Here is a 16,381-nt window from a genome sequence, read left to right on the forward strand (position 1 = left end):
TTACTAGAAACTGTTATAAAACTGATCGATTGTTTAAAATTAAGCACAAAGCCGCTTTCGAGCCCTGCGAGTCCACAGACATACAGTCATGTGATATAGTTAGGACACCCTATGAAAGCCTGTGTATTTGTGTAACATTTTTTGATATATAGATATTTAATCTCAATTTCAACAATACTGAGAGATTATAGGAATATAACTAAACAATTAAAACTGAAGAAAAGACTTCTCAAGATCTTCTGTAAATGTAATTCTACAAAAATGCATATTCTAACTGAGGAAAAAGTTAGGACACCCTATCCCCTAATAGCTAGTGTTACCCCCTTTGGCTGAAATAACTGCAGTAAGGCGCTTCTTGTAGTCATCTACCAGTTTCTGACATCGGTCTGAAGAACGTTTGCCTCACTACTCAATGCAGAATTATTTCAGCTGTGAGATGTTTGAGGGGTTTCTTGCACGTACAGCCCGTTTCAAGTCACCCCACAGCATCTCAATGGGTTAAGATCTGGGCTTTGTCTCGGCCATTCTAGAACTTTCCATTTCTTAGTTTTCAGCCAGTCCTTGGTGGATTTACTGGTATGTTTTGGGCCATTGTCGTGTTACAGGGTCCAGTTCCGCTTCAGCTTTAATTTTCTTACAGATGGTCTCATATGATCCTCAAGCATCCTCTGATACACAGTAGAATTCATGGTGGATTCTATGATTGTGAGCTGTCCAGGTCCTGCTGCAGCAAAGCAACCCCAAACCATGACACTTTCACCTCTATGCTTCACAATTGGTATGAGGTTCTTTTCCTGGAATGCTGTATTTGGTTTACACCAAACATGTCCTCTGTTCTGGTGCCCAAATAATTCAATTTTGGACTCATCTGTTCAAAAAACATTATTCCAGAAGTCCTGGTCTTTGTCTATATTCTCTCTGGCAAACTTCAGTTTGGTCTTGATGTTTCTCTGAGAGAGCAAAGGTTTCCTTCTTGCACACCTTCCATGCAAGTTACACTTGTGCATTCTCTTTCTGATTGTAGAGGCATGCACTTTTACATCAACAGTAGCCAGAGCCTGCTGTAGGTCCCGTGATAACATGTTAGGGTATTTTGAGACCTCTTTTAGCATCTTGCGGTCTGCTCTCGGGGTGAACTTGCTTGGACGACCAGACCTGAGCATATTGACAGTTGTTTTGAAAGCCCTCCACTTGTTGACTATTTTCCGGACAGTAGAATGGATGATTTCAAAATCTTTTGGGATCTTTATAAATATCTTACCACACTCATAAGCTGCTATAATTTTCTTTCTGAAAGCCTCAGACAGGTCTTTTGCTCTCACCATGGTGCTCACTCTCACTTCAACAGTCAGGAGCACACCTAAAAATGTTACAAAAATACACATGCTTTCATAGGGTGTCCTAACGTTTTCACATGATTGTATCGCTGTACCACTGGGGGACTGTTTGTTTGGTTTTTAATTTCTCGCAAAGGTACGTGAGGGCTATCTGCGGTAACCGTTCCTAATTTAACAGTGTAAGACTAAAGAGAAGGCAGCTAGTCATCACCACCCATCGCTAACTCTTGGGCTACTTTTTTATCAACGAATAGTGAGATTGACCGTCACATTATAACGGCCCCAAGGATGAAAGAGCGAGCATGTTTGGTGTGATGGGGATTCCAACCCGCGACCCTCAGAATACGAATCACCTTAACCACCTGGCTATGCTGGACAACCACTGGAGGAACCCGTTGTAAAAGGGTCTAATATAAAATCATTATGTGTTTTATATATATATATTCGACTGAATGTTGTTTTAAGGTGTTTCAGAACATCAACTATGAAGTGTTTAGTAAAGTGCTGAAAATTGCAGAATTGTTCATTGTTACAAGAAATGACAACTAACAGATTCACGTAAAATTCACGTACGCCAATGAAAATGTGTTCGTAATATATCGAAATTAATAATCGATTCATAACCACAATAAATTATATATTTATATATACATATACATATACAATTTAAAAGGTCGTTTTAAAGTTTATATTCTGCTTAGCAATTTACTCATAAACTGAATGTGTGTCGCAGGCAAATTGTTTGTTTGTTTTGAATTTCGCGCAAAGCTTCTCGAGAACTATCTACGCCTCCCTAATTTTGAACTGATAGATTAGATAGTAGGTAGCTAGAAAACACCACCCACCGCTACTCTTTTACTAATGAATAGTGGAATTTATGAACTCATTATAACGTCTTTACGGCTGAAAGGGCGAGCATGTTCTTGGACGGGATTCGAATCCGCGAGAAATTTAATCATCCACCAGGTCATGCTTGGTCCTCATTCGAATAGTAATTTTAGGCTATCTGCGGTAGCCATCCCTAATTTTGAAGAGACGACCGACATTCAATAATATTCACCACCAACTCTTTCGCTGCTCTGATTAAATAGCGTAATTTGACTATTAATTACTTTTACAACCTAACCGTGGCTTAAAATTTTGGAGCGCATTCATTCATCAAGGGGACGCGAGCCATGGAGCCTCCGATTCATATTTCAGCACGCTAACTACTATAATCTATTTATTTCAGCCACGTTAATTTACGAGACGCACAAGTTTTCTGAAATATAAAGAATGCTGTAAATAAAACAAACATAATATGTTAATGTGTTTGGATGGACTGTTTGGTTTGTGTGTTTGTTTGTTTTGAATTTCGCACAAAGCTACTCGAGGGCTATCTGTGCTAGCCGTCCCTAATTTAGCAGTGTAAGACTAGAGGGAAGGCAGCTAGTCATCACCACCCACCGCCAACTCTTGGGCTACTCTTTTACCAACGAATAGCGGGATTGACCGTAACATTATAACGCCCCCACGGCTGAAAGGGCGGCCATGTTTGGCGTGACGGGGATGCGAACCCGCTACCCTCAGATTACGAGTCGCACGCCTTCACACGCTTGGCCATGCCGAGCCCGTTTGGTTTGTCCACTGCATCTTTAGATTTGTTGTTTGTTTGTTGTTGAGCTCTTTTAACGTGGTTGTGAATCTATTCGCTCTTCAAAAGATTATAAAGGATACTCACCCCCACCTCTTCAGTGTCGCTGTGAGATTTGGGAAATGGTTCCCATGACGTAAGAACCAAAATAAATTATTCGTTTAATAAAAAAAAATTCCGACTTCAAAAGAATGCTCTGTACATTAATTCGACAGTTTTTACATAGTTTTGAGTCTTTATATTTTTATATAAACATTTTGTTATAGTTCCGCCCTCTACCAAGAAAAAACAAAAACGCCATCGTTATCTCCTGTGTTCACGTGCCGTAAAATAATCCTGATTTTGGAATATTGTTATATTTAAGTAGTCATAAAAGTAATATGAAGTAGCTTATCAACCCGGATTTAAGTAACGTTTTTAACGGATTTTGACTTCATCCAAATAGGTTTGTTTGTTTGTTTGTTTTTGAATTTCGCACAAAGCTACTCGAGGGCTATCTGTGCTAGCCGTCCCTAATTTAGCAATGTAAGACTAGAGGGAAGGCAGCTAGTCATCATCACCCACCGCCAACTCTTGAGCTACTCTTTTACCAACGAATAGTGGGATTGACCGTCACATTATAACGCCCCCACGGCTGAAAGGGCGAACATGTTTGGTCATCCAAATAGGATGCTATCTTTCTGTAAAATAATTTATTTTTTCTTCACTCAGGTTTCTGCTATTGTTTCAAAACAAACTCAGATGTAATAACTTTGGAAATTTTGTATGTTTAAAAATGTCACATGTCTCACCAATTTCTACTTTTTTATGCCAGTAACAAATAACTTGTAGTTCTTCTTCATACAATACCCAAAAACACCTATCGAACTATATATGAAATACGCTAATAGTTTGGAAAACGTATTGATCCGAATTGAACTATAATAATTCTAACAATATGAGAAATGTATTGACGCAAATTGAACTGAAATAATTCTATGAATGTGGGAAAGAAATTGAACTAATTATTAGTTAAATAAGTACAATAATAGACACTTGACTATATTTAAAAATCACTTACTAAATTAGAATATAAATAGATAGATAACAATACAAAATTACGAACCTCACAAAAGAAATAGTTTGGCCCATTTATCGCATTTAATAAAGAAAATGTAAGTCTTAACATAAAAGCACACGTAGGTAGGCCCTCTGTTATAATTCGTGCAGGTGTTATCTGATGGACTTTTCTGTGTCCGTAGGATGAAGTAATAGGCTCTGCTCTCTAAGTCGTCGTAGATCAAAAGTTAACCACTGTCATCAGCAGGGTGAAAACCAACCCGTGACCCCAAGGTCGACAGCCTGGTGAATAGGTTGAATTCCTTACGTCGTGTTGTTGATAATGAATTAAACGAGTATATATTTTTTATTTTGTACATTAATATTATGGATCTTTAAACCATCTATTACGCTTACATTTGAGCTCCCAGAAAAGGTGTCTCATAACCATTCTTAAGTTATTAATTGATAAAACCTCTCGTGGAATCTCACAATCGTTATGTTTCTAGAATAATGACCTGTTCAAGTGTAATTCTCCTGAAATATCGAATTGTTATCAGTCAAGGAAATCTGAAGAAATAGATGAATTCTCAGAACAGCTTTAAGGTTTCACGCTTAGATATTAACTTTTGAAAATTAGGTATTTACGAACTGGTTTTCGAAGCAAACGATATTCTTTATAGTTAGTTTTATAGATTTCTGAAAACTGAGTTTTCCAAATACAATTAAATCGGGTCTATGTGTTCCTGTACATTGTCAATAAGTCTGACAACACAGACTGGTTATATTTTGTTCACAACTAATGTTTCTGTACTTTACACTTACCATCTGATTTAATCATTCGCTTATTGGTTTCAGCGCAAAGCCACACAATAGACAACCTTTGCTGTGTCCGCCGCGTGAAATCGAACCCCAACTTTTAGCGATGTAAACTTATCGCTTACCTACTGGAACAGGGTTGTTTAACAAACGACTTCCAAGTAAAATATTTTGCTACAGTTGTTTGATATTCTAAACCAAATCATTCTCTTTTTCAAACCATTGATATAAGTTTTATATGCAATAAAAATAAATACAATTTAAAGAAAAATGATTAAAGGTTTGATTTGTACCTAGAATACACCTGAGCCGTCTTTAGTTTTGAGCTATTGCCAATTGCAAGGAATCCAGTTAGCGCACCCTCCGCCACAATGGCTTTGAATCAAATAGCGATAACGACTCTCGGTTATACAATGAATCTGTATCTGGAAGTGCGAAGTGTGTTCAATGGCATTAATCCAAAACTTCAAGATCTGCAGTGTACCATGACAACATCAAAGTCATGCCCAACCCTTCTATAAAGACGATGGTCGTCACACAACTTCTAGTCGTAGATAAATTAATCTTCTTCTGAAGAAATGCATCTGTGACGTCTTGAAATAGCTGACTAGCTTAGATAGCCCTCGTTTAGTATTGCGCGAAGTTCAACCAATCTTATCAGTCAAAGGGTCGCCAGCATCAGCTTAGTAACATTGAAATATCTCGTCAGTCTATCGATAAAAAAAAAGTCCTAAGTTGTTTCTCTGCTATGTTTACGTATTATTCGAGTGGCGTCCGGCATAACCAAATGGATTTAAGGCGTTCGACTCGTAATCTGAGGGTCGCGGGTTCGAATCCCCGTCACACTAAACATACTCGCCCTTTCAACCGTGGAGGCGTTATAAGTGACGGTCAATTCCACTATTCGTTGGTAAAAGAGTAGCCCAAGAGTTGGCGGTGGGTGGTGATGACTAGCTGCCTTCCTTCTAGTCTTACACTGCTAAATAAGGACGGCTAGCGCAGATAGCCCTCGAGTAGCTTTGTGCGAAATTCAAAAAACAAAACAAACATTATTCGAGTAATTCAACTGGTGGAGATGTAAGAGGGAATACAATGAAACATTGTATACATAAAATAGACTTCTTTATGACTGTTTAATAGTCTACAAACACTAGATGTCGTTTCAAACAAACCAAAATTTTAGCAATTCATCATCGAATCGAATGAATTACTAATATAATACGTTTATATACCTACTTCTTGTATTTCGTGAAGAAATCATGTGAAATTAAAATAAAATGTGCATTTCCATACAGTGTATGTGAATTAGAAAGCGAAACATTGAAGATTTAAATAGCACATGTTTTAAATATTCCATTACTTTTTATTTTCCACGCATATTGTAATTGTAATATTTGCTGGCGGGGAGGTTAATGCTACGAATCGTAACCGGAATTTCAACATAAACGGCATTTTGTGTGCACGTAGACTAACTGTTTAGGTCAGAAACACCTAAAACCCAGATGTAACCGAACATAATTATAAACTACTAACCAGATATTTATAAACTACTAACCACAACGCAAGCAACCTGCTAACACAAGAACTTTGTTCAGCATTTTGAACCCAATAATGGACTTGACTGTCGCATTTCTAACGTTAAAATAGCAGAGATAGTTCAGGGATATCATGTCTCGAGTTTTGGACCTGGTTCTTCAAGTCGACTCTTTTATCATTGGACCACGCCTGGCCAATATGCTTTAGAAAAATATTAAATATCAACTGTCTTTTAAAGTCTACTTGAAAAAGAACACAAACAAACTAGGATAGTTAACCTGTTACAATAAGAATGACCGGGGAATAATTTTGGATTTAGTTTACCAAACAGTCTTTTATGGTAGGCCTAAGATTTGTAGAAAAGAACATTTAATGAGTCATTTTGCGATTTTTTAAACTCCTGACTCTAGTCACTTTCTTCGTTTTATACAGAAAACTTACACAATGGGCTATCAGCTCTGCGTCAGCCACAGGGATAGAATTCCGAATTATAGCGTTACAGGCACTCAAGCTGAACGCTGGGCCACTTTGGGACTGCTTTTACAGTTCATCTAGGTATATAGGTTCTCGAAGAGTGGAGAGCGTGTTTTCTGGCGACGGGGGGTCGAATCTGAACACTCTGGACACACTAAGTCGTTGGGCATACCCAATCTGATTAGTCGTCTATAGTCACAACGAATGTATATACATGATAGATTTCTTGGAAATATTTAGGAAAACGAAAGGTACTTGATCCCACTCGAGCACTTGCTCATATGACTCATATATATTGACAAACCATGATCCCTATGTAATGAATATGATACTGTATATATATATATACGCATATGTGTGTGTGTGTGGTGTGTAGATATATTATGGATTGCATGGGAATCTCGAGAATCGTTTCGTGCACGTTCAGCTGATAGCGCGTGACACAAAGTCAACTCTCCCCCATTGGGTTCTGCAGGCGTTAGTGGTTAGCCTCGTCATATCACATTCTGTATGAAACACGTTGATTGTCGGTAGTATGTTTCAGCTACGTGAAGGTATTACAGAACGTTTGTAGTGGCACCTTCAGGAGGGAATTTTTACAGCAAATGGTGTCATGTGTAGAAAAGAGTGGTACGTGACAAATAATAATTCCAGTAAACTAACAATACATCCCTTAACAATACATCCCTTAACAATACATCCCTTAACAATACATTCCTTAACAATACATCCCTTAACAATACATTCCTTAACAATACATCCCTTAACAATACATCTATTAACAATACATTCCTTAACAATACATCCATTAACAATACATTCCTTAACAATGCATTCCTTAACAATACATTCCTTAACAATACATCCATTAACAATACATTCCTACCATTGAATCACAAACATGATTCTTCATCCTTCATATAATTTTGACAACTTGACAACCAGGGCGTGACTGAGTAGTTAGTGTGCCCAGAGAGTGCGCCCCAGAGTTTGTTTCGATTTACTTTTCCGCATTTTCAGGGCATAGACGCCCCATAAGAGTGAGTGTTAAATCCCACTATTCATTCGCTCAGACAGGAGTTACCCAAAAGATGGCGGTAGGTGTTGGTGATTAGCTACTTTCCATCTAGTCGATCAGTTCAAAATTAGATATGGATATAAGAAAGTAAATCGTGTGTCGTTTTACGGGAAAAATAATGATTACACAAAAATGTAAGTTGATAACTGACTTTCCACCTGATTTTACGATTACCTCAGCAATTGCTATACTTTTCTTCTGACCTCCCAGAAGCACAACGGTATGTCTTGTGGACTTACTACGCCATAAATTAGGTTTCGATACCCGTGGTGGGAAGAGCACAGATAGATCATTATATAGCTTTGGCTTAACTACAAGTAAACTTTCCTTCTGACTAAAAAAAGTACAGAATATTACCATAATCTATTTTATATGAGCGTACTGTAGGTGTTGTTCTCTTCCTTTTAGCTAGTCTGTTGAAAATTAGGGATGGCTAGCCATTGTGTAGTTTTATGCGAATATCCTAAACAAATGTCACTAACATTTGGAGTTCCTATGTTTTATTCATCGTTAAAAAAAAAAGTCTTAACAATCATTACCTCCTGTATACTAGAAGATATGTCAACATTATCTGTTGGCGGTGGGTGGTGATGACTACCTGCTTTCATTTAGTGTTACACTGCTAAATTAGGGACGGCTAGCGCAGATAGCTCTCCTGTAGCTTTGCGCAAAATGCCAAACAAACAAACAAAAAATCATTCACTCCGTATATTTGTGAAGTGACAATGGATAAACACAAGATTTGTAAAAGTATATTAACGGCAAGAATGAATAGTTTAATCTATTAAAAATCTTTAAATGTACTATGAAATATTCATTACAATATACATTTCGGATTAACTTATATTTAAGAAAAGATTTACTGAATTTCATGTGCAACATTTATGACCACAAAATCATCGCATCCTCCCTTAAACCTAAACACGCATTCGTTTTGCATTTCAGATAAGATATTTAGGGGTTAATTTCAACAAACGTCAACTTCCAGTCACTAGTAAGTGTATTTTATCAACATTATTTTTGCTTTTCCTTACGAAGCACGAACTCATAAAAGGAAAGTTTTGTACCGGAACTGGTTCTTCTGGACATAAAATGATTTTGTAATTCTCTCGGGTACTGACAACCGAAACGCAGTGTGCTCTAGTTCATTCATTCTCAGACATTTTTCAGTAAAACGGATTACTAGAACTAATAAGATCATTGTTATCTACAAACACCAAAACCTTTCTGACGGGAACGTGTACAGTTCTTCATAAACACAAAACGTTACGTGTTTCTGTGTTCCCGATAAAGTTCTGGATATAATTTCAGTAAGGCTCAAATAATTCTCTTTGTTTCTCTTTTTAAGATCGTCGCTTTTCTAAACCTAACTAATATGTACAGTCAGCTTTATACGACTCTGGGTCTAGCGATTTTAGTTTGCAAGCACGCTGACTGCCGCCTTATAATATATAAATCCACATTTTGATGCCAACTGCAACGTGAACTTTTATCTTTAACCCAAATTTATGTTATGACCAAAGTGAAAAGTTTTCAAAATAGGTATATATATATATATTTCTTTCTCTTTTTTTGCCGATTTCAAAGGATTATATAATTTTCTCTTCGAGAAACAAAATGCATTATTTTCTTCTATACTGGTTATGGAATAAAACAATATTATTATTTTGCTTTAATTTTCAAATATTTATCGTTTCACGAAGGGCAGCAAAATTATAGTGTTTTACGTAAACCAGAATATTCGTGAAGTGTCAAGATTTTGTTTGAATTTCGCGCAAAGCTACACGAGAGCTATCTCCGCTAGCCGTCTCTAATTTAGCAGCGTAAGACTAGAGGAAAGGCAGCTACTTATCACCACTCACCGTCAGCTCTTGGACTATTCTTTTACCAACGACTTAGTGGGATTGACCGTAATATTAGAACGCTCCCCTGGCTGATAGGGCGGACTTGTTTGGTGTGACGGGGATGCGAGCCTGCGACCTTTAAATTACGAGTCAAGTGCTTTAACCACCTGGCCACGCCGGGCCGAAGTATCAAGAAGTAATCACAGTAACCTAAAGCCAAATGTCACAAAACCTCAGGTGCCACGCCGGGCCAAAGTATCAAGAAGTAGTCACAGTAACCTAAAGCTTAATTGATAATGATTCGAATGCATTGATTGGTCAGTTGGGTATCCTCAACTTGTCCCGTTATATTTAGCCATAATCACAAAATATCTTTAAAAGGTTTACTATTTTAGAAGATTTAGCCATATATGTCTACACGAACTTAGAAATGTAAAATTATCCTCAGGAGAAGAACTATCAATCTTATTTCTTACGCTCAGTGTTAAACTTTGATCACGTTCTCCAACTATCTGTCTTTATTTCTTAGGTTTAGTTTTAAACTTTGATCACATTCTCCAACTATCTGTCTTTATTTCTTAGACTTAGTTTTAAACTTTGGTCACGTTCTCCAACTACCTGTCTCATTTCTTAGGCTCAGTGTTAAACTTTGATAACGTTCTCCAACTATCTATCTTTATTTCTTAGGCTTAGTTTTAAACTTTGGTCACGTTCTCCAACTATTTGTCTCATTTCTTACGCTTAGTGTTAAACTTTGATCACGTTCTCCAACTATCTATCTTTATTTCTTAGGCTTAGTTTTAAACTTTGATCACGTTCTCCAACTATCTATCTTTATTTCTTAGGCTTAGTTTTAAACTTTGGTCACGTTCTCCAACTATTTGTCTCATTTCTTACGCTCAGTGTTAAACTTTGATCACGTTCTCCAACTATCTATCTTTATTTCTTAGGCTTAGTTTTAAACTTTGGTCACGTTCTCCAACTATTTGTCTCATTTCTTACGCTCAGTGTTAAACTTTGATCACGTTCTCCAACTATCTATCTTTATTTCTTAGGCTTAGTTTTAAACTTTGGTCACGTTCTCCAACTATTTGTCTCATTTCTTACGCTCAGTGTTAAACTTTGATCACGTTCTCCAACTATCTATCTTTATTTCTTAGGCTTAGTTTTAAACTTTGATCACGTTCTCCAACTATCTATCTTTATTTCTTAGGCTTAGTTTTAAACTTTGGTCACGTTCTCCAACTATTTGTCTCATTTCTTACGCTCAGTGTTAAACTTTGATCACGTTCTCCAACTATCTATCTTTATTTCTTAGGCTTAGTTTTAAACATTGATCACGTTCTCCAACTATCTGTCTTTATTTCATAGGCTTAATGTTAAACTTTGATCACGTTCTCCAATTAATCTGTTTTATTGCTTAAGAAATACACGAGTTATTCTAACATTCAGGTATAAATCCAAGGAAATAGAACTTCGAAGAAAAGTGAATAACTAAATCAGTTTAATAGGATATATAGAGGAAAACTAACCGTGTCTCGGTGAATGGATTTTCTGACTTTTTGGTCATGGTGTTTTCACGTAGCTAAAAATACATGTTGTACAGCATTGGAAGTGTCTATAGAGGAAAATGTTAATTACTTGTAAGATTCTTAATTTCGTGGAAAATTCGATGTGGTTTCATCAATATGTCTAGAAATATAAATGAATAATCATATTCATGACAACCTTAGACAATACCTTCATGTATTTTTAACTATTTTATCTTTCTTTCCATGTGTTAATTCACTCATTTTAGGCCCGACGTGGCGAGGTGGTTAAGGCACTCGACTCGTAATCTAAGGGTCTCGGATTCGAATCCCTGTCATATCAAACATGCTCGCTCTTTCAGCCGTGGGGACGTTATAATGTGCGGTCAATCCTACTATGCGTTGGTAAAAGAGTAGTCCAAGAGTAAATGGTAGGTAGGGATAATTAACTGCCTTCCCTCTAGTCGTACACTATTAAATTAGGGACGGCTAGTGCAGATAGCTCTCATGTTGCTTTGCGCGAAATTCAAAAAACAAACAATCACTGATTTTTTATTATTTTTTACTGAATTGTTAGTATATGCGACGCTAAACATTGGTATTTATTTCCTAGCCAGTTACATGCTCTATTTTACTGTTTATTTGTTATACTTATTAATTCGGCTAAAGCTTTTATGTAAGCGAATATTTAATCAAGGATGTTGCTAAAGCACGTAACTGATAATAACACTCTTTCTTGTTTTTTTTTAATTTCGTGTGAAGCTACATGAGAGCTATCTGCGCTAGCCGTCCCTAATTTAGCAGTGTAAGACTAGAGGGAAGGCAGCTTGTCATCACAACCCATGGCTAACTATTGTGCTATTCTTTTACCAACGAATAGTGGGATTGACCGTAACATTACAACGCCCCCACGGCTGAAAGGGCAAGCATGTTTGGTGTGATGGGGATTCGAACTAGCGACCCATGGATTACTAGTCGAGTGCCTTAACCACCTGGCCATGCCGGGCCCTCTTTCTTATAACTTTCTATTACAGTTGGGCCCGGCTTGACTAGCTGGTTAGAGCTCTTGAGTCGCAATCTGAAGGTCGCGGGTTTGAATCCCCGTCCCACTAAACGTACTAACCCTCTCAGTCGCTGGGTCATTATAATGTGGAAGTCAATTACTATTCGTTAGTAAAAGAGGAGCCCCCAAGAGTTAGCAGTGGGTAGTGATGACTGGCTGCCTTCCCTATAGTATTTCACTGCTAAATTAGGGACTGCTAAGGCAGATATTCCTCGCGTAGTTTTACGCTAATTTCAAAACAAGCAATTCTATTTCAGTTGAATATGTGTGGTTACTTTTTAATCGAATTGTCAGTGTTCCTCTTGTCTGTTTTACTGTTTTTACATCATTGAGTCTAGTGCGTGTGTGTGTTTTTTTTTATATCAGAGCCACATCGGGCTATCTTCTGAGCCAACCGAGAGGAATCGAACCCCTGATTTTATGGTTGTAAATCTGTAGACTTGCCGCTGTACTAGCGGGGGGTCATTAGGTCCGTTAGGTGTATTTTAATAATCTACAGTTAAGTGGTAAAAACACTGTGACTTTTAACCTCCTTTTAACGGTGGTTGTCGGGAAAATATTTGGTTTGCTAAAGCCAGCTGCAGTTTTTTTCATTTGGCCGCGACAGGGTGCTATTGTAATGTAAGCTTACAATACGTAGCGCACGTAGCATGCAATAAGTGCACATAAACAAAGGGCTTTTTATAACACTTATTTAAAACAGTTCTGTATTAAAGCACTGTGAATGTTTTATTTCAGTCATATGGATAACCTGCAAAGAAAATATACATTTTTTCAATTATATATACCTATGGATTTACAACGCTGAAATCAGGGGTTCGATTTCCCTCAGTAGACTCAGCAGATAGTCCGATGTGGCTTTGCTATAGGAAAATCACACACACAAAATGAAATATAAGCTAGTTGTTATGGTGATGTCATCAATATATTGTGAAATTAGTAATATCAAATGTTAGAACCTCCGAAGGTCAAAGTCTATCCTTTGTTTCAAGTAAACCGTATAAATTACCACAGTGTTGTGTATCATCAAGTAGTTTGTATCTTAGAACGGCTTGTATGGGTATTAACACTTTTATTGATAAGCAGAGAACAACATTTTGACCTTCCTAGGTCATCTTCTGGTTGACAAAAATAGTTTGCAAGTGGCCGTTGCCGGTGCAACTAATACTCTTGTCACACGTCACTGTGGTTTATTTTACATTTTTCCAATGGCTATCAGTAGAAATATCCTTTATAGTACAACTCATTGAACCAACATAAATGTAACGAGTATATAGACAAATGACATATTGCAATGTTATTATATAAAATAACGTTTGTTTGTTTGTTTTTGGAATTTCGCACAAAGCTACTCGAGGGCTATCTGTGCTAGCCGTCCCTAATTTTGCAGTGTAAGACTAGAGGGAAGGCAGCTAGTTATCACCACCCACCGCCAACTCTTGGGCTACTCTTTTACCAACGAATAGTGGGATTGACCGTAACATTATAACGCCCCCACGGCTGGGAGGACGAGCATGTTTGGCGCGATTCAGGCGCGAAGCCGCGACCCTCAGATTACGAAGCGCACGCCTTAACGCGCTAGGCCATGCCGGGCCTGTATAAAATAACGAAATAGTTGCTAAGAGTAACATATAGTGATTAATATTTGTACACGACCTTGTTCCAGTTTCTCTCAAGATTCGTTAATAAGATATTGAAGAGACAGATTGTACTTGTGGTAAGCCATGTAGAAGTCCCACATCAACTGAGAAAACTGCTGAGGCTAGTAGAAATATGAAACTTGGACTACAAACCTGTACAGTAAATGCTGTAAAGTACCATACAGTTTTCACCACCAATGAGGTTTCTATTCTGTAGTAACGATATGTATTATAAAGTTTTGCACTGTTGTTGCGAAGACATAAAGTGAAGTACGCCCCGTGGACACTTCGCACACTTCCAAACCTCAAAACAACTTTCCAGGAAGTGACCAGAATACCAAGAAAAAAAGAGTTGTTGTTGTTGTGATTTCTGTTGTTACATGATTGTGAGACACTGAATGCCAGACAAACTATCAATTAAAAAAAAACAACGGTTTCTTGCAAATTCTCTTAATCAACCTGAAGATGACCTAGGAAGACGTTGTTTTACTCCTTATCAGCAAGTGTTACCAGCCGTTCTGAGATACAATTTTATTTCAAGTAGGTTTATCGTCATAAAGGCATCACGCAGTTTAATAAATACGTTATTCGTATATGTAAATAAGGTTGTTATAGCTCCTCATATATTGCTTTCATGAATATGTAGTAACTCTGTGAGTGATTATTATTATTGGGCTAGGTTTATATTTTATTAGGTTTGTACGTCCAGATCACTCAAAGGTGTCCTTATCTTTACTTTCATCTCGTCAGTTCACTTCTTGTATCACTGTCGACCACAACAACAGACAGCTTGACGTCTAACCCTGACAATCCACTGGTTTATAGCGTTTCAGGCTAGTTTTTGATACTTCTGAAAGTGTTTAGATTAAGTAAACATTCTCTATGTGTATGTGTTTCTTATGATAGCGATAGGTATTTGTATACCTTCAACAAAATGTAAACACTCTCGTGACCATTAGTCTATACGATCACCAAAGGTAAATTATTAAGTAGTCCAATTTTATTAATACATATTAATTACTAGTTTAGGTTTTACGTTTTGACTGTTGACCTACTGTCATTTTAAAAGACATCCTAAGATATACTAGTTTGTCGTTTTACTAATCGAGATTCGATTCGGGGTTTCCTTGAGAGAAAAGCTGCTGTGTTTCCACCAATCCTGGTTGTTCGAATTAATATTTTGTGCCACAACAGTGGCGGATTTACATCGCTTAAAGCCGAGTTTCGATATCCGTGGTGGGCAGAGTACGAATACCCCATTGTTTAGTTGTGTGCTTAATTCAAACAACGACATAATATTTTGTATTTTAAAACTGATCTAAACAGATCAACTCCATCAAAATATTTAACAAAAACGCAGACATTTATGTTTTAACAGAGACACATACGTTCCTTCGATTTTCTGTTTTTAACAGAAACACGTACGTTCGATATTTCGTTTTAACAAAAACACATACGTTCTTTCGATTTTTTGTTTTTTAACAGAAACAAGTAAATTCTTCGTGTTTTCTGTTACTTTACAAGGGATTTCGAAAAACAAAATAAAATTATAAAAAAAACTTTGCTTATGAGTTTTTCGACATTATTAATAATAATTTATTCTAGTCAAGTATGAAATCACTTCGTAATTTTGCTTTGGACTGACTGTCGATTTGCAATAAACATTTTTACCCCAAAAGTTAGAAGAGATGGACTTTCAAATCCATGAAATGCAGTAGCAATAATAATCATTATAATAGTAACCATACAGGGATTGAAAATTTACCAGTTCCAAAACACACTCACACAGATATATATAAAACTACTATTTTAATGTATTACTTCTCTGTAAAACGTATTAAGCTAAGCACACTTAATACACATAGAACACGAGTTTGCCTGTGTATTATTTTTTGAATTAATATAATAGAAGAATCACTGAAATATATTTAACAGAAACACGTGCACTCTTGGCACGTGAGATTATATCTATTATTTGAGAAGGGAATTTGTAAAACAAATAGCAAGGGTTTTCTATTCGCAATTTACTCTAACTACATTTCATGTGCGTTAAGCTGCCATATTGAGCTACCAGCAATGATAAACCCGGAATATCGTACCCCGGATTTTAGCGTTTTAAGACCATGGACTTATCAAGCATAAGGGTCATATGCAAAATAATTTGTATCAATATAGCGTATATTTTGTATCATATAAACTAAATAGGTGGACAGCAGCCGTAACTTTTTAACGTCAAATTTTTACGGTTTTGGAAACAATTTCTACTGTTGAACTTGATAATAGTTCTAAGTTTGTGGTTGTTAACCACAGATAGATTATATTACAGATGAGTATTTTTCTTAAAATAATTCTTCTAGATTTAACTTGTATTGATTTGTTGTCTTTAGGCT

At 36.8% G+C, this 16,381-nt stretch overlaps 1 protein-coding gene across 12 annotated transcripts in view; it reads left to right on the forward strand.

Annotated features, from left to right (window-relative positions):
* LOC143255003 (neogenin-like) overlaps positions 1 to 16,381 on the forward strand; it is a 144,532-nt gene that overhangs the window by 7,748 nt on the left and 120,403 nt on the right. For 2 of the 12 annotated variants that reach the window (XM_076509971.1, XM_076509983.1), the window contains exon 1: positions 14,162 to 14,531. The exons of 4 other annotated variants lie outside the window; for them this stretch is intronic. In XM_076509971.1, the coding sequence (XP_076366086.1) occupies positions 14,390 to 14,531 (142 nt within the window). In that variant the 5' untranslated portion in view covers positions 14,162 to 14,389. Of the gene's footprint in view, positions 1 to 14,141; positions 14,532 to 16,381 lie in introns of those variants that run through there. 6 more of the 12 variants (XR_013030405.1, XR_013030404.1, XM_076509982.1 and 3 more) reach the window with 6 other exon arrangements.

The sequence above is a fragment of the Tachypleus tridentatus genome, chromosome 7, assembly GCF_004210375.1.
Source record: "Tachypleus tridentatus isolate NWPU-2018 chromosome 7, ASM421037v1, whole genome shotgun sequence".
NCBI lineage: Eukaryota > Metazoa > Arthropoda > Merostomata > Xiphosura > Limulidae > Tachypleus > Tachypleus tridentatus.